This window comes from Petaurus breviceps, unplaced genomic scaffold, assembly GCF_028583685.1.
Source record: "Petaurus breviceps papuanus isolate PSGF00001 unplaced genomic scaffold, PetGlider_PUasm1.0 175, whole genome shotgun sequence".
Lineage (NCBI taxonomy): Eukaryota > Metazoa > Chordata > Mammalia > Diprotodontia > Petauridae > Petaurus > Petaurus breviceps.
Window position 1 is genome coordinate 17,888,418 of NW_027185764.1, and position 19,890 is coordinate 17,908,307.

The 19,890-nt window shown below is 36.9% G+C and overlaps 2 protein-coding genes across 21 annotated transcripts in view; one reads left to right on the forward strand and one right to left on the reverse strand.

Moving 5' to 3' along the window:
* Positions 1 to 19,890, forward strand: part of PRKAR1B (protein kinase cAMP-dependent type I regulatory subunit beta) — a 716,155-nt gene that overhangs the window by 239,640 nt on the left and 456,625 nt on the right. The window lies entirely within an intron of this gene.
* Positions 2,000 to 19,890, reverse strand: part of SUN1 (Sad1 and UNC84 domain containing 1) — a 70,584-nt gene continuing 52,693 nt past the window's right edge. For 14 of the 20 annotated variants that reach the window (XM_069084857.1, XM_069084851.1, XM_069084850.1 and 11 more), the window contains 6 exons: positions 13,182 to 13,445; positions 12,508 to 12,592; positions 10,069 to 10,184; positions 7,687 to 7,854; positions 6,120 to 6,212; positions 2,000 to 3,946 (listed from right to left, as the gene is read on the reverse strand). In XM_069084857.1, coding sequence (XP_068940958.1) covers positions 3,833 to 3,946; positions 6,120 to 6,212; positions 7,687 to 7,854; positions 10,069 to 10,184; positions 12,508 to 12,592; positions 13,182 to 13,445 — 840 coding nt within the window. In that variant the 3' untranslated portion in view covers positions 2,000 to 3,832. The remainder of the gene's footprint in view (positions 3,947 to 6,119; positions 6,213 to 7,686; positions 7,855 to 10,068; positions 10,185 to 12,507; positions 12,593 to 13,181; positions 13,446 to 19,890) is intronic. The other 6 variants (XM_069084865.1, XM_069084864.1, XM_069084863.1 and 3 more) reach the window with 2 other exon arrangements.

Below are 19,890 nucleotides of genomic sequence, written 5' to 3' on the forward strand. Positions count from 1 at the left end.
ACCTCCCGCGGCCAGGGGCGAGAGTGAGGCTAATGGTCTCTTCTCTGGCGGCGCCTGGAGGCTGAGAGCCCCCGAACCTCATCTGCCGCTTCTGGGGGCGGGGGGCTGCCTTCCCCGTGCTGCCGCCGCTCGGCATTAGAATCCCTTTCCATTTAGTGCTGCCCTTTTGTAGCACAGCGAGGGCGTGGATTCCTGGTACACGCATAGCCATATTTATTTAGTTCACCCTTTTCCTAGCCAGCACCGTGCCCAGCGATGACAACCCGATTATCATTAAATGAAAGTGTTTCTCCAGTTTTTAATATAGTTGCTATCCCATCAGGGTCTTCGAAGGGCGGGCGGTGATCATTTCCCTAATGGAAAAAGGGATCTTTGCACAAGTAGCATGGCCCCTTTTGGTCAGTAAAAGTCAAAAAAGAGATGGGTAGAGAATAAAACCTGTATAAAAATAGTTTTACGTTTAGCCACTTAAATGGCCATTTTGTAGTGCTTTTAAAAATAAGACTCAGGAGCAGTTTCCTATGGCTTATAGTTTTTCCCTCATAACAATAAGACTATTTACTCAGTTTTCCCCCCCAGTATTTACTACATAGTTTAAAGACAAATCCGTGGAAAGCATTGCCATACTTGTATGAGAAGGAAGTATCCAAAAAGGTATACACAAAAAACAAGCAGTGAATCCTTTGACAATACAGGTTAACCCAATAAAACAAAGCATCTGGATAAGTACAATGTTGTCTGCACTTTCCACTTTGTGTACCCATGAAGCAATAAATCTCAACTTCATTCAGTTTTATATACAATATCTCTTCGTGGTGTGGTATAGTGAAAAGAACAGTTAAGAGATCCAGGTTCTAATCCATGGGAGTCTAATTTCCTGTTGGTTCAAGTCACTTAATATCACCCAGCCTGAGTTCCTTCTGAAATAGTGGAGAATAAGATTGCATTTTTCAGCTCTCATAGTGGGTAATATATTCTATATCCTGAATTGAAAGTAATTTTAAGAGATTACCTAAATATTACATAGTACAAGAAACCCCTCGTTCGGATTTATTTATGATTACATTGAAATACCGGAGACTTCTGTATAGACTATATACTAAGTACCTTTGTGAACAGTGCTCAGTATTTAAGAAACTAAGTTAAAGTGCTATTATCCTGGGAGGCCAGTTCAAGACAGCTTTTTACCTTTTCACTGGAGTTAATGAGAGGAATTCTGAGAAGGGGGAGGATTTAGTAAGGGATCATGCTTCTAATATAAAACATTTGTTCTATGTTTGACCTGGATGTATGCTTGTATTTCAGTTATTTGTTCACATTATGCAATCATTTCTTGTGTCTGAGTCCCCATGCCAAGACCACCCCTCTCTTTTTACTATTTGGAGACACCCTGTTTTCCTGAGCTAAGGCCCAGCAAGCAAGCTGTGCCCTGAGCTTGGCATAACAACAATCCTTTGCTCTCACCTTCTGGATAAACTTAGCTATAGAAAAATCCCAGAATTGTTTCACACCAGCACTACCAGGTGATTCCTCAAACTTGAACAAGCACCTTTGGGACCCCATGTTCCAGTCATGAAGCCCTGCTATGAATCAAGCTTATCTCATTTCTGCTGTTACCCCTCATTATCAGGGCTACAGTTCACTACATAGCAATTAGCATGTGTATTGAGATTTGCCCACACTAAAGGGGTTCTTGGTCAGAAGACACTCAGACACATGTGTCTAGTTTCCCTCCTCCAAAAAAATAAAGAAATCTTTTTGTTTATGACCACTGTTGGCTCTTTGGTTTGTTTTATTTTATTTTTCAGAGTTAACTGTGATTGCATAAACTTCTGTGACTCTTTGGTCATTTATTTCAAAGCTGACAGTTCTTTGTGGTACTGATATATAAGCTGCAAGAAAGAATTTACTAATTGTCTACTGGATCAATATTATCAATTTAAAGTTATTAATCAATAGACACCCCCACACACACACATTCTGTGGCAGAAGCAACATAAACTGAGAAAAGAAATATACTTTTTATTATTAATTTGAAACATTACATGCACTTTTAAAAATTACAAACTCTTTATTTAAACATCTCAATAGCATCTTGTGAATTTGGAGGCAGCAAAAGAAACACTACCAAAGACAAATATTTTGAAAAGCATTTACAAAAATACATTGCACAAAGTCCTATCTTTAAAAATAAATTAGTATTCAAAATATTCCCATCCCAGTGCCCAAATTTAATTTACACAGGATAATTTTGATTTATATATTTAACCTATAATATATGAAATACCTGTACATATTTTATCCAACTTCTCTGTATAGGCATTAGTTCAACTTCTAAAAACAGTGAACAAATGCTAATTTATGGAGTTTTTAAATACATTTGAGGACTGTTGTGCAATATACATAAAACTCTATTCAGAAAACCAGTCAGCACCATCATTTTAAGCCTTTTCTGAAAATACAATACATATGATAACAAAAGTGTTAATCACAACCAAATAAGCCTCTAAGATTAATCAACCAGGAATGCTACATGCAGTTGTATAATATAACACAAATCCCAATTATATCCAGTAAAAATGCTCTTGTAGGGAAAAACAAAGGCCTTAAAATGTAATAATGGCAGCTGAACTTGCTTGCTACTTTAGCTGATATACTTTCAATATCATGTGACCAGTGGAATAAAAATATTAACTATTAAGAATATATCAATGTTGGTCCTATAGCAGAATTCAAAACCAAAATTCTACTTTTTTCAGATCCTAATTTTAGCTTCTTAGTATATAACCCAGACTAAACCAATTAATTTAATTGGAATAAGCATCATTCAGACCTGAGATCTGAGTTGTCTTTTTCGATCCAGCTCATCCTTAAAACTAACAAATAGGGGCAGCTAGGTGGCACAGTGAGTAAGAGTGCTGGCCCCAGAATTGGGAAGGCCCGGGATTGGTTCCGGCCTCAGATACTTAACACCCACACAAAATAACTGGCCATGTAACCTTGGGCAAATTACTTAATCCCAATTGCAAAAAAAAAAACAACAAACCAAAACTAACAAATAAACTTCCTTATTTTTCTCAGTCAGTATTAGGAGACACTATTTGAAAAGCTGGCTCAAGAATAAGAGCAAACCAGAAAACAAATTTTAAAGGTATTGCTCCCTCACTCATCTCTATCCCATCCCACCCCCTTCTCCCAATCCCACAAATAAAGTAACATCTGTGTCTGGGTTAAGGCAAGTACTCACTAATCCTGAAGAATAGGAGTTTAAGCTGCTGATAAATAATTAAAGACATTTTGGTTGCATTATTTTTCCCTGACAGTAATATGTATAAGGCTTAATAGATGAAATACATGTACCAAAAAAAGTCCTCAAAATCTAACAAAAAAGTCAAAGTACTGGGACTAAAATCTTAAGGAACCTTTTAATATCTACTTGCCTTGTTCCTGGTTCTAGGCAAATACAAGTGTATAGATGAATTTTATGTTAAAATAGATTCTAAAATTTAAAAACAAATGGTTTTGCTAACAATACAATTCAAATTTCATACAAGAGACATCACCTTTTATGCTAACTGATCTTTGTGAATCAGAGTATTCAGCATGCAGCTTCTCAGCATGACCATTTGTTTAAAAAAAAAAGCTGTCAATAGCAAGCTGAACATAGGGAACATTTTATCTGTTGAATTTTCATGTACTGTCTTGCTGGCAATCTTGTGAAGTTTATTTGAGAGGATAATTTTGTCCTGTGGTAAAAACATGCCCTCATCCAGTGTTTCAGGTTGTTTGGTATATACAAAAATGTACAAGAAAAATAATGTAGATAGTATTTTTACTTGGTAAGTTCTCCATGCACTCTGAATCGATAGAGACATGTGTACTCAGGATGGCCCCAATTAGAAAAAATCCGAAGTTCCACAATCTGGAAAGCTTTTCCAGGGCTCTTCTTAAAAAAAGAAAAGAAAACAACTTGCATTATTTAATATTTTTAACCAAAAAAAACCCCCACAAAAATTCATCAATCATTTATATGAGAATCAGGATACAAAGGTTTGAGTCCTTGAAACTGATGGGGTGCTTGGGGTGTCTATATCTGTAACATCAGTTTGTAAAATCAATTTGTAAAACCAGTTTATAAAATCACATTTCCCTCCACCCCCAGCCTCAGAGCATTAACTCTGCCCCTTCCCCCTGCCAGCACTCTGCCTAGCAACAACTCATGAACTGTTTATCTCCCCCTAGTATGATGGCCAGCTGCCCATGAATCCTTCAATGCCCTATCTATAGGTTAACTCCTTAGCCAATTATCCACATACTGAGTCCCCATTAGCCTTGGTTCCCAACATCCATCTTGTCAAACATGACACTGATGGGTGGCAGACCAGGCACTTCTCAGTCAGCCCTTGACCCCTAGCTGACTAAGTGACGTTTCAGGCCTAAAACCACACCTCCAGGTAGCCTCCCGCATGGGCTATTTCCCAGTGAATTATGGGAAATATGCCTGTGCATTTGATATTTAAAGTGTATGTTCCTTTAAGCACTGACCACTCCTTAACCCCTCCCTAATCTCACCCTTACTCACCTAGTTAGCATTAAATGGCATCTGATTTACTATTGTAACTCTTTATAAACCATACCTATGACTTCTTTAAGTTTGCAGGTTCCCTGAGAACAATAAATTTTTACAATCCTGACTTAAAAGATTGCTTGGGCCTAGTGAATTCCTTCCAGACTTCCCAGCAAGGACTCTCATTATCAGAGCCCCTGTAACACCCATCAAAACCTTTGGGTTAACTGCTAATTAAACTTCTCTTAACCTGAATTTCTTAATCAGCCAAGATGAGGGGGGAGAAGATTCTCAACCTGAGCTACTTCAAGGGGTCTTCAAATCAATAATATATGTATAAAAGACTGTCATTTTGTTCTTTACTTAGCTCCTTCAAAATATGCGACATCAATGTCACTGCTCTCATGTGGGCTCTGATACATATTTAGTGTTAAACAAAAGGAGAAAAGCTTAGAAGCTCGGCTAGAGGGACTCCAGGGGAAAATGCTATGATTCATTTCTTTCAGCCACGTCAGAATTTTTTTTTTTTTTGCTTTTTGGAGGGCAATTGGGATTAAGCGACTTGTCCAAGGTCACATGGCTAGTTTTTGTGTTGTGTCTGAGGCCAGATTTGAACTCAGGTCCTCCTGACTCCAAGGCTGGTGCTCTATTCACTGTGCCACCTAGCTGCCCCCCAGAATTTATTTTTTACATTTAAAAAGTGAACTCTCACAACTCAGTTAATAATCTAAATAAAATGCTTGACAAAGTCCCTAAGAGGCAGTGTGGCATAGATCTGTGGTGTTAAACTCCAATAGACACTGCACTACTGATATATACCTAAGGATATTTGTGGATCGAATGCATCCTGACTTAGTTTTAAAATGTAATGATATTTCAGTTTAATTATGCTTTTATTTATTTTGTTAAATATTTCACAACTACATTTAAGTGGTTGGTCCCACTCAGGAGTGTTGCTGGCCTTGTATTTGAAGCCTATGGCCCATAGGACAGAGGGCTGGTTTCAGTGTCAGGAAAAACCCAGTTGCTTCTTGACACATCCTGGCTGTGTGATCCTGGAGGCAAACCACTTAACCTCTCAGTGACCTCCTGAATACGTCTAAAGCTACAAGTTGCAAAGGCAGTATACTTTGGTAGAATACTCCCTACACCAATGACATAACAGTGACGATACCAAAAATAAAGCCACTGATAACAGTTTGGTTATTAGTCACACAATTGCTTATAGTATCAATCCAATCAATTCAGGGTACTTCGCCAACATGCACTAAAATACAGTATTTTCAAAGTGAAAAGTTCCAAATATATTTATTTCTCAATGGCAAAACATTTGGCTACTTGCTAAGGCTGGTGTTCAGAAATAGCAAAATATCCTTATTTTGTGAATATGTGCATGTGTATATATTATGTGTATGTATGTGTGTGTATAAAACTAAAATTCAGCTACACTTGGCATTATACGCTGGGTATACTGAAAGGCTTTAGTACAATTTTAGGCTTTAGGAAGCTTATCTATAACACCTCTACATTATCTGTACATGGGAGGCCTTACCATTGCTTGAAATAACTGAAGTGATTCTCCTTCTTGATCATAAACAAACTGCCCTAGAAGCATTCCTTCTTCTTGATATTCACTGTCTAAACCCTATAAACAAGAAGAAAAAGTTGTTAAATGAGAACACTCTGTTGGCTAGAATTTTTTCAAAAATTAAATTTATATAAAAAAGAATTCAAGAAATAATCAGCCAACAAGCCATTATCTTATTCAGGTGGTCAGAAGCTGATAGGTACACTTTTTTCATGTTTACCCAAGTGCCATAAATATTGGTATATCTGGATTAGGAATCTGACGAGCTGGATTCAAATCCCAGATTTTAGAACTGCATGTGACTTTGGGAATGTCACTTCACTTCTTTGGGATGAAGTTTCCTTATTTCTAAAATGAGGGACCTAGACAAAATGACTAATCTCTAAAGTACTTTGCAACCTAATCAAATCAATCTAATCAAAGTCTCATAATAATTTGACCTTTATAGCACACCATATATGGAGAAGAAGCAAACACCTTTTGGTTTTGACACATTGTTTATCTTCTGATAAAAGTATTCTAATGTTTCCTACATTTATAGTTACTTTTATTCAAACAGGAGTTGTTAAGTAGAGGTTAGGGGAGGGTAAGAATTCAACTAAATGTACATTTGACCACAGCCATTTCCTCCATCTTGCCTCTCCCTCACTCCCATCACTGGTCAGTTCAGAGCAAAGTCTGAGGTGGTTTAGAAAACCAGGAAGCATAAAGTCCTTGAAGCGGCTTCTACCTCCAGTAAGGCCTGGTCTAGGGAAGGAGCCACCTCCCTACTCCTGACTCTTACCCAAACCCCTCCATTCTCTTCTTCCTAGAGTCCCAGGGTTCTTAACCTGGGTTCAATGAACTTGGTTTTTTAAACTATTTTGAAAAGTTTCAGTAAAACTGGTTTCCTTTGTCATCCTAGGTATTTTATTTTATGCGTTTAAAAACATTATTCTGAAAAGGGGCTCACAGGTTTTACCAGACTGTGTCCATGACACAAAAAAGGTTAGGGACACCTGTCTCATTTCTATCTCCAAGTTTCCAGGTATATGGCCAAAACACCTGAACCTGCCTTTTCTCTAAAAATAGATGTGTTAGTTTTGTCCCTTATGTACCCATTAGTACCTCCTTACAAATTTTGTCTATATCTATAAAAAAAATTTAGGAAACACAAGACACATGCTTTTAAACATAGCTATTACTAGCAAAAACAAAAAAAAATACCCCTTAAGAATAGTATAGATGTGCTCCTGGTAACCCAAGTTGGTACTCCCAATTCATTTTCCCTTGAAAACATTGTTAAATGAAATGGCTAGGTTCTATAGAACAAGACTACTATGTATACATCTGCCACATTGTGAGTGGCATGGGTTTTTCAAACATTGTTTCTATAGGAAAATGTCTTCTAAGTTCCAAATGAGAAACCATTTATTTCTAAGTTACAAAGCTGCTTAACTAACTTTCAACCTCTCTGACTTTTGTTACATGCAAACTTTCTACCCAGAAATTCCTATTTTACCTATAAAAATTAACAAAGAAATATACTTACATATACTGAGAAATCTTTAGGAGCACTAGTGATGTTGCCTGTTGGTGAAAGTGTCTTTGGTATATGTTCTATTGTAAAAGCTGTTGGGTAGATCATCATTGATAATCTCACAACAAGGTGTCCTTGAGATCCTTTAAATGCCCAGCAGTTCCCTGGATATATATCAGGCTAAGAAAAAAAAAAATGCTGACAATTTAAATTGAAAAAAATTTTTACAATTCATAAAGTATTGTAATATAGCAAATGTAGGTGGGATTCTTTCTCATCTATTCAAAAGGATAAGTACACATGCTAATATAACAGGGTTGGATTATTTTAGTAAAAAGTCATTACAAATCTATCAAGTTTTGTAACTCTTAAAAAAATAAAATCAGCTAACTTACTGAAAAGCTATTTTTAACTACTGATTACATTTTATTTCTCTGCTGCCTCAAAGTAAATGAGCATTTTTTTTTTTGCTTTTTGGAGGGGGAAAGATAGGGCGATTGGGGTTAAGTGACTTGCCCAAGGTCACACAGCTATGTGTTGTGTCTGAGGTCACATTTGAACTCAGGTCCTCCTGACTCCAGGGCCAGTGCTCTATTCAGTGCGCCACCTAGCTGCCCTGATGAGCAATTAAAAAAATTAATTCCACATTAATGTCAATTCAGTACATTTAATGGAGGGTCAAAAAAAAGTAGCAAATGTGAAAACAAAATATTTTCTAACATTTAAGACATTTAGTTTTGGTAAATAACTTCAAACTAAAAGTAAATTGCAGAAACCATGATTTTCTTATGCAAATATAGTATTGAAAACTTCAAAAGGGTGACCTATTAGTAATGTAGTCATTAGTAGTACAGCATGGTGCAAGGCAAAGAGACTCTGGAGACAGAAGACAGGAGTAAAAAATCCCACCTCAAAATGCTCACTACCTCTATGCAGGTCACTGTTTCTCTCTGTGCCTTCTTTTCCTCATCTATAAAAGGAGGATTGGACTACATGGACTGTGAAGTTCTTTTAACTATAACATTTTTGGTGGCTTTTATAATTGTGCAATTTTTTAAAATATCACATGATGTTCCAAATAATTTAAATGGCATAGTAACAAAGTAATACTCAAATGATGAATAGTATTATTGATATCCTCATAATGTGTCTAAAACTGGGTGAAAAAAAGTAACTGGCAATATTGTATTATTATATTGTCTGGTCTCACATATTTCTCTATTTCCCTTTGAAAAAAACCAGCAATTTGAGACAAACAGAGTTAAGTGACTTGTCCAGAGTGAAACAGTAAGTATCTGATTTCAAACAAGGTTTCTGAACTCATGTCTTCCTGACTCCAGGCCTGGCACTCTATCAGCTATATCACCCATGCAGAAGGCATAAGGATGGAGATGGGGTACTATGTGTGTGAAGAATAATAAGGTCAGTTTCACTGGCCCATATAGGGTAAGAAAAGGAGTAAATGCACATAATTAGGCTAGGAAAGTAGGAAGTAGTCAAGTTTGTAAAAGGCTTTAACAGACAAACAAGAAGTTTATATTTTATCCTAGAGATAATAGGAAGCCAATGGAATGGAGGGATGAATTTGAGCCACAGAAAAGAGATAGGCCAGTGACAATTCAGCTATAAAGTATGCTGGTATACAAGTGTCATTCTATTTGGGGCCCATGATGGAACAGTACTTGTATAACGTGCTCCCAACCAATAAGGAAATATCATGGGAGCCATGGAATAGCCAGGAGAGCTGTAGGGAGACAGGATCTACTCACTCAGAAAGCTATTCAATTATATACTGGAATATATTCATTATTGTAGTAATATGAATATATTTAATAAGTTGACATCTTCTGTCAGACTTTTCAAAATTAGTTCATATAACCAACCTTCTAAAAAGTGTATAGGGGCAGCTAGGTGGCGCAGTGAATAGAGCAGCCGCCCTGGAGTCAGGAGGACCTGAGTTCAAATCTGGCCTCAGACACTTAACACTTACTAGCCATGTGACCTTGGGCAAGTCGCTTAACCTCAAATGCCCTCCAAAAAGCTAATAATAATAATAATAACGTATAAAAAGCTAGCACATCATAATAAGGACAAAACCTTTCTATCCAAAGTTACCTCCATAAGACGATTAGAAATTATCCACTCAACTGGACAGTACTACCAAACAAACCAAGAAAAATAATACCTCATGGAAAGGATCTTTATGTTTGGTTCTAATGTACATGTCTCCAACCTACACCTATTTTATTAGATTTAGTTTAATTCTTGAAAAATGTGTCAGTTCATCTGTGTGAAAAGTGCCTTGGTTGACATTTTATTTTAGTTGTATTTGAATGTCTGAGCTGGAACACAACTACAGAGAACAATACTGTATTTTAGACAAAATTCACTCACCTGAATGACAATCCGGGGAGACTGTGAGTGGTACCACAAAGGAATTCCAAATATACTAATTAATGCAGTTTTGGTTTCATATGTTTCAGAACAGCGAGTACTCAGAATGCTACCACCTTAAAAACAAAGTCATTTTGTTTCAGTATCATATTTGACAACTGAGAAGAAATAAAAAGTATTGGTCTTGGAAAATCTTATTTTCAAGAAAATTTTCTCAAATCTCTGAACGTTTATCTAAGACCATTAATTCTAAAAGTATTTACAATTTTAAAGGTTCAACATTAATACTGTTAAGATTTGAATGAGAATAAGCACTTATCTTAAAATGATTTTAACTTAGTAAATATTTCATTACTTGGAATTAACTGGGATGAAAGTTAGTCTATGCCAAAATGACCTAAGTTAAGTATGAGTTCCTGCCTAAATCACCTGAGTTAATTATGAGTTCCTGACCATCGGATGATAACATTGTATAATAACAGAGCACTGGATTTAAAAGATTTGCACTGAATCCTGGCCCTTCCTCCAATTTCATATCAATAGAGTGAGAAGAATTGTAATTAGCTGATCTCTTGGGTCCCTGTCTTCTAGCTCTGAATCTGATGCATACTGTGGTCTTCAACCTCTTGTAGAAACAATCACAGACACTAAATTTAATCAATAATCAGTATATTTACAAAGTATAGACATAAATGCATATATATGTACATACATAAATCTGTTAGAGAAAAAGTGTAACTGATCATAAATGTTTATTTACTCTATCATTTGCCATATTAAGAGCTGTATAAAGTTTTCTATTACTTTCTTCCTAATTTCTACCTCTTATTTTGGCTCCAACAAATCATCAAGTGAAGGAACATATTCATAGTATCATGGAATTTAATTTACAAGGCAGTCTTTGGGGAAAGGGTCAAGTCAGTTTAGTGCAATTAGTGCTTGACTTGGGAGTTGAGAGATCTAGGCACTGAATCTGTCCTCTGACTTAGCAGTTAAGAGACTTGTTTCATGGTCACAGCTCATGGAGCCTCAGTTCCTTCATCTCTAAAATAAGGATAAGATGATCTACAGTATTATCTCTTTTGATCCTCAAAAAAAACCTTATTTAAGTAAAGAATTTTACAAACATTAAAACACTGCATAAATGTCAGTTATCAGTGGCAAGAGCTATTATATCTATTATCCAAAGACCAGCCCAAGGTCAGAAATAGTCATCACCAAATTGGATGAAGAGTGGTAATTTTTTTAACCATAGAAATTCTCAAAGACTGACTGTGATATTATAAAAGGACTATCATCTGTATTGGTGGAGAGACTACCCACACTAATTAAAGTCTCAATTTTTGAATTATTAAAGTATTACTTGAAAGGGAAGCTAGGTGCAGTCCAGAGGACCTGAGTTTAAATGTGACCTCAGACACTAGCAGCGTGACCCTGGGCAAGTCACTTAATCCTGACTGCATAAAAAAAAATGATTACTTTAGCTGGCATCTCACAAGAGGTTTTTACAAAATCTGGGAACAACTTTATGGCATTAGAACAATGGATCTGAAGGAGTTTGGTCTGCTGTCTTCTTTGGCTCAATATAAATATCCCTAGAGAGTTTGTTATAAGGGGACTTGATCCTGTTCTTTGGTTACATGTTAATGTTGATAATAACTGACATTTATATAGCCCTTTAAGGCTTGCAAAGCATTTTATGTATATCATTTCATTTGATCCTCACAACAAACCTGTGAGGTAGGCAGTACAAACATTATTACACATATATTCCTCAAATAATAAGCATCTACTATGTTCATGAGACCAGTGCCTAGCACAGTATCTGGCACACAGTAGGTGCTTAATAAAAAAAAAACTGAACATGTTCTGAACAAAGAAGTATGAAACACAACACATATCATTAAAAACTTAAAATATAGTGATAGACAGTACTACTGTACTATGCACCAAATTAAACATGCCTGGGTCATTTATTAGACTAGTAGTCTAATAACTAAGTGGTTTTCTGATTGTACCAGCAAACTTGTAATTCTAACTTCAAAAAAAAACCTCATAATTTGCCATTCTTTAAGAAAACCTGATACATGAATTCCTGAATTTAAAAGTGTATGAAAATTCATTATTCTAAAACTTTTCTTAAAACATTAGGTAAGGGGCAGCTAGGTGGCACAGTAAATAGAGCACTGGCCCTGGAGTCAGAAGGCCCTGAGTTCAAATCTGGCCTCAGACACTTAACACAAAAAAAACCTAGCTGTGTGACCTTGGGCAAGTCACTTAACCCCAATTGCCTTATCTTTCCCCCTCCAAAAAGCAAAAAGCAAAATAAAAAAAAAAACATTAGGTAAAGTTTTCAACATTTCAAAGACCAAGAAAGCGACTTCTGATCTTAGCACTGAATAAAACGTCAATTTTTGATGTGAACATGATTTTACTTACCTCCAGATTCTAAAGCAAAGTCTACCATCCCTGTTTTGTCCTGAGAATATAGCTTCAGAGCATTATTAACAATAGCACGTGCTTGCTAGATGTGCATGGGAATAGAAAGGGGAAATAGGAAAGGAACATTTCGTTTTTTAGTTTAGAAATTTCTTTAAACAAGACACACATAAAGAATAATTATCTTCTGTGCATTTAAAAATGTTTTAGTGGCCCTATTTTTAAAACATCCATTGCTACAGATTAACCCACCTTCCTGCCTACTTTAAGCAGAAGCACTTGCTTGTATCAAATATGTATAAGTAAATGAAACAAATAAACAGACTGGACGTTTCTGAAAATGCATATTTCAAAGAACTCATATCTTCATTGTTAAATATTAAGAGTAGATCTTTAGGTGACTCTAACTGCACCAAGAAATAGTCTCAAAATGTGACTGTCAGGAAAACATAGTTAGCTGCACTATGCTATTGGGAGATGTACATATAGTTAAAGAACAAATAGGGGCCACATAGGTAAACAGCACCTCACTCACAAAAAAATGAGCTCTTTTCAAAATGCTCTCCTTATACTTAGGAACCAAATGGTTTGGTAAGAATAGCTGATACTCCAAGAACTTTCTTAAGACAAAGACAATCCACTTCATCACATAACTTTTTAGTATTTAAAATTACCTTTTTACCTACCGCTTCTGTTATGCCAGAAATCCCCAGGCTGTCAGCATTTACCAATGCCTCAGAAGCTGAAATCTGTTTTCTCGTGGACATATGGAGTGTAACATTCTTTAGAATTTGCAGCTCTAAATCCCGTAATAAAATTTGCAAGTCACCTTTGCTTACAAATTTGGAAGAAAGCCACTGTAGCAGCCATTCAAGAGAACCGTCTTGTTGATCATCAGAAAACATAAGTTTGATAGTTTCTCGGATTTGGGTATCTACCTAGTTTAAAAAAAATAATGGAAGGGATTTGTGAATTTAATTCTCCTATTCATTTAAAATCATCAAAGCAATTATGAAAAACAGTTTTCCCCCTACACTTTTCTCCCTAGAAAAGAAGAAAAATCTTAATGGAAATAGCAAGAGAAAAAAAAATCATGTAATAACATTTGGGTAGATGAGAATACAGAGGAATATATTAAGTCTTAAGATCAAAAACTAGTATAGATGTTAGAATCATATCATCCAACCTCCTCATTTTGCAGATGTGGAAACTGAATCCCAGAAATTAAGTAATTTTGCTAAGATCACATATGTGGTCAGTGGCAGAGCCAGGATTTGGTACTTGATTTTCTAATTCTAAATTCAGTGCTTTTTCTACAATGTCATCATGCTTCTCATTTTAGTTGTCCTAAATACAAATGCAGCAAAAAGAATCTGAATAATTTCTTCAAAAGAATCCAAAGCTGACAGAAATTTTCTTTTTTTTTTTCTTTTCAGAGGGCATTTGGGGTTAAGCAACTTGCCCAAGGTCACATGGCTAGTTTTTTTTGTGTTAAGTGTCTGAGGCCAGATTTGAACTCAGGTCCTCCTGACTCCAGGGCCAGTGCTCTATTCAGTATGCCACCTAGCCACCCCAAGAGAAATTTTCAGTATGGAAATTTATCAAAGAAGAAATTATTGCCAGGTATAAATAAAAGACTAAGAAATGAAATGTTTGTGTTTCTTAGGGAAAAAAAGTACTACGTAGTTCTAGAAACATCTGTGTAATTCTATTTTCATAATTTTAATTCATATTTTATGTGTGCTTTAGGAATTCATTAAAGGAACTCTATGATAACCTTTCTATAAAGTAAGTCAATTAACAACCTCTTAGTTTATAAATTGTGAATATGATTTACACATACTGGTTTTCATGAAAGAATAGCATCTAAAATTGATGGAAATACAGTATTTACAAACACAGACACATTAGATTCTTCTTACTTTTTTGATGATTGTTGATGTCTTTTACTAGTTCTTCCTCAATGTGGGTACCCCCCAAGATTTTGCCCTTGGTCCTCACCTCCCCTACCTCTTTCTACATTCTTAACCTTGGTGATTTCATCTGATGCTATAATTTAACATCATCTATCACATACATGAAGATGGTTGCCAAATCTATAGCTCCACCTTAACCTATCTCTAAGACCTCTATATTTATTTCCAAATCAATGCTAAATATTCCACTCCAGAAAGTCCCACCCATCTTGAAACTCAATTATATTCAAATCAAATGATTCCCCCCCCCAAAAAAAACTAGTCTATTCTAAATTACTTGTTTTCGTCTCTTGAACACATTACCATCTTCCTAGTGATACAGGCTCAAAACTTCAAACAGACGATTTTTTTCTAGCCCTCATTCCCCATATCTAATGATTTCCTAAGTCCTGTAAAATTCTACATTCAAAATTTCTCATCCCTATCTCCTCCCTTTTTTGAAATATAAAAAATTCTTATAAAAATTGGTAACATTACCAACATGTACAAAAAAGTAAGATGAATTATTACTATAAGTAAAAGCACAAAATCCCATGTATTTCTGTTTTCATTTTAACAAAAGGATAATTTTAATGATTTTTTTTGTTTTGTGATCCTTTCAATCTTTTTTTTCTTTATACACATTTATAATTTTATTGCCATTATTCCTTCTAAAGTCATAGCTAATTTTTGTTGTTGTTTTCTTATTCCATGTCCTTTATACTTCTACTCTGTTCACAATATTTCAGGCCCTTCCTCTTGCTTTTTAATCCATTATAATGGCTTTATAATTAATTTCTTGTCTTTAGTTAGTTAAACTCTTTTTCTTATCCTTCCATGATACTGTTTAAAAATGTTATCTAAATAGTCATATGTACTATTCTGATCAGGTTATTCCTTCATTCAAAAATTTTTCAGTGCTACCTCTATGAAATTAAAGGTAAACACTTTACCTAGCATCCAAGGCCCTAGAAAATTTGGCTCCAAAGTACCTTTCTGGCCTTATTTCATTCTAACATACAGAGTCTCCTTCCTATAATCGTTATTCCAGCCTAGAGTACTTCTTGCTTCCTGCTATCTCTACCTTAAAAACAAAGAGCCAGAAGAAGCAGGAAGACCTCAGGTGCACACGGAGCTGGGCTCTGCTCCCAGCACACCGCAATGGGCCCTTCCTGTCCACCTGCCAGGCCGCCTTCAGCGGGAGATTTGTTTCTCTCTGTCACTTGTGGGCTCTGTAGCTCTAAAATTTCTTTAGAGTAATTTTTTATAGTATTTAAGGTGGTTATGGGGGCAGCTCAGGGAGTTTTCCTGCTTCTTCTGGTTCTTTGTGGCGGGTCAGCTGCAAGGACTTCGGGAGAATAGCTCACCAGCAGCTGTGGTGGTTTCCAGAATTATCTATCCATAAATGCCAAAGACAAAGGGAGAGGTCAGTGTGGACTTTGGGAATAAGGGGTCCGGGGGTGCAGTCTGGCCTCTGGCCCCAGAGGGAGAAGCGACTGAGGCATGGCTGCCACAGCCGCATGGCTGCTTCAGAGCTCCTGGCCTGCAGGTTGTAGGGGGACCAAGCAACCAGTCTGAGGAGTAATCACTCTTGCTTTAATCTGCCTGGATCTGGATTGCTGTCTAGGGTGGAGGACCTGGGGTGTGTGACCAGGTGCCAGAGCCTGTGGAGGCTTCAGAGAGGGCAGCCAATTAATAGCTCCGGCAGCTGTGAAAACCCCAGTGATTTGGAAAAAGCTCTACTCTATGGAAGCAGAGTTCTACTATGGCAAAATGCTCAAAAGTCAAGTAATTGAGTGGCAACATGAGCAAGCAAAGGAAGCAAAGCAACCCAACTTTGGATTCCTTTTTGGGGAACAAAAAGGATCAAAGCATGGAACAGGAAGAAGACAGCGAAGTCAGAACTGCTACACCAAAAGCTTTCGAGAAAAATATGAACAGGCCATGGAGGAGCTTTAGAAGGATTTTGAAAACCAAATAAGAGAAGTGGAGGAAAAACTGGGAAGAAAAATGAGAATGATGCAAGATAATCATGAAAAAAGAGTCAATAACCTGACTGAAGAAAATAACACCTTAAAAAATAGACTAACTCAAATGGCAAGAGACTCAAAAAGCCAATGAGGAGAATGCCTTAAAAAGCAGAATTTGCCAGATGGAAAAAGAATCTTAAAAGCTCACTGAAGAGAATCATTCCTTCAGAATTAGATTGGAGCAAATAGAAGTTGGTGACTTTATGAGAAATCAAGATACTATTAAACAGATCCAAACAAATGAAAAAATAGAAGGCAATCTGAAATATCTCACTGGGAAAAACACTGACCTGGAAAATAGATCCAGGAGAGATAATTTTAAAATTATTGGACTACCTGAAAGCCATGATCAAAAAAAGAACCTAGAAATCACCCTTCAAAAAATTCTCAAGAAAAAATTCCCTGATGTTTTAGAACCAGAGGGCAAAATAAAGTTTGAAAGAATCCACCTATCACCTCTAGAAAAAGATCCCAAAAAAATATCCCTTGGAATATTGTAGCCAGGTTCCAGAATTTCCAGATCAAGGAGAAAATATTATAAGCAGCCAGGAAGAAACAATTTGAATATTGTGGAAACACAATCAGGATAACATAGGCCCTGGCAGCTTCTACATTGAGGGATAGAAGGGCTTGGAATATGATATTCCGGAGGTCAAAGGAGCTGGGATTAAAACCAAGAGTCACCTACCCAGCAAAACTGAGTATCATGTTTCAGGGGAAAATATGGTTATTCAGTGGAATAGAGGACTTTCAAGCATTCTTGCTGAAAACACCAGAGTTGAATAGAAAATCTGACATTCAGATACAAGAAGCATGAGAAGGTAAACAGGGAAAAGAAATCATAAGGAACTTATCAAATTTGAACTATTTACATGCCTACAAGGAAAAACATGAATGTGAAACTCCTAAGACTTTTCTCCGTATGAAGATAGTTGAAAGGAATATATGTGTGTGTGTATGTATATACACACACATATATATGTATCATACACACATATATAGGAGGGAATATGGGCATGTGAATACATATGTGAGTGTGTGTGTATATTGTACAGCTATACATAGAAGGCACAGGACCAATTGAATAGGAAGGGATAATACTTAGAAAGTGAAATTGAGAGGTGAGAGGAATATAATGAGAGGAGATAGGGAGAGAAAGAATGGAGTAAATTATCTCATATAGAAGAGGCAAGGGAAAACTGTTACAATGGAGGGGAAGAACAGGAAGGCAAAAGGGAATGGGTCAACCTTACTTTCATTGAATTTGGCTTATGGAGGAAATGACATACACACTAGATAGGGTATCTCGCCCTACAGGAGAGTAGGGGGGAAAGGGATAGAAAGGGAATGATGGAGGGGAGGGTGGGTTGGGGGGAGGGAAGTTAGAAACACACACTTTTGAAAAGGGACAGGGTCAAAGTAGAGAATAGAACAAGTGGGGTGCGGGATAGGAGGGAGGGAAATATCGTCAGTCGTTCACAATATATCCACTACGGAAATGTTTTGCGTAGTTACACATGTACAACCTACATGGAACTGCATATCTTCCCAGTGATGATGGGTAATGAGGGAGGAAGGGAAAGAATCTGGAACTCAAAGTTTTAAAATCAAATTGAGAAAAAAAAAATATATATATATATATGTGTGTTTTACATGCAACTGGGAAATGAGATAAACAGGCACTTGGGTATAGAGATCCATCTTGCCCTACTGGAAAGTCAGAGGGGCACTGGGGGAGGATATAGGAGAGAGCAAATTGGGGGTGGGGGTATGCAGTGGGATCACTATTTTGGGGAAAGATGGGGAGAAAATTGTAACTCAAAATCTTGAGGAAATGAATGATATAAACTAAAAATAAACATAAAATTTATTTAAAAAAACTAAAGAAACAAATTTTTATCATCTTTTTGTCTGGAACAGATTCCACTCTCCCAGCCTGTCTGTTGAAGTCTTCCCTTCTCTGAAGCTCCATCTCAGGAGTCACGTTCTCCATGAAGCCTTTTCCCCACAATACCTTCACCTCGCCAGACTGTTAGTTCCTTCAGAATATGGACTGCCCTTTACCTTTCTTTGTATCTCCAGTGCTTAGCACATAACGTGGCATATACTATATGCCATATGCACATTAAAAAAAATACAGACTACATGGTATATACATACCACACGTGTGTGCATATTCATACCACACATGTATACATGGGCATATAATATGCGTATATATGTCATATGTGCTCTGTGTGTGTGATATACATATAAGTGTAGTTGGGCTTAATAAATGCTTGTTGACTAACTCCCTGCCCCCAACCCGAGCTAAAAGTATTTCTGTCGCCAGAAATTTCTCACAACACTTTGCCTGGGCTTGAATCTATCCCATTTCTTCTTGTATCAGTACTCTGCATGTCTACACTCCCTCCCTAACTTCAACACCAATTCATATTAATAGGATTGTGTCTTAACAATCTTCTTATCACTAGTGTATTCAATATAGCAACTGTCTAATACTACATTGAATTGAAATGAAAAAACCCAGTCTTCAACTTTCACCACAAAACCTATTTGTAACAAACTTATAATGGTTAATGAAATCCAAAATGTATTGGCTAACAGATATTCTACTCAAATAATTGTTAGCTGGCATTCTGGAATCAATTTTAACTTCTGAAATGATACAGTCAAAATTTTGATACTAATTATTTCAGAGCATCTCATCATCTCAATACTTCTTTCTTTCTTTTTTTTTTTAAAGCAATTGGGGTTAAGTAACTTGCTCAAGGTTACACAGCCAGTTATTTCTGGGAGTGGTGCTAAGTATCTGAGCCCGGATTCGATCCCCAGGTCATCCCGACACTGGGGCCGGTGCTCTTACTCGCTGAGCCACCTGGCTGCCCCTAAGCAATTGGGGTTAAGTAACTTGCTCAAGGTTACACGGCCAGGTGTTTCTGGGTGGTTGCTAAGTGTCTGAGCCTGGGATTCAATCTCCAGGTCATCCTGACACTGGGGCCGGTGCTCTTACTCGCTGTGCTACCTGGCCGCCCCCATCTCAATATTTCTGAAAGTTATCTTTAACATAATACAGGAAATTCTTTTCTGAGGAAAACAGGAGGAGACAGATTTTGAAGTAAAGGTCACTCCAGGAGTTGAGGACTCCCTGCAGGAGACAGCACAAGGAAAGAAGGCCAGGGAGACCTAGGATCTAGGTATACTCTCAGTGACCTTCCTGAAACTAATGCAATCTCCCATAGTACTGTACCAGAGACCAATACTTGAAACCATTACACACACATACCCCCAACTGAAAGACCGTTGAAGGCCAGCTAGGTGGCGCAATGAATAAAGCACTGTCCCTGGAGTCAGGAGAACCTGAGTTCAAATCCAGTCTCACACACTTGACACTTAAC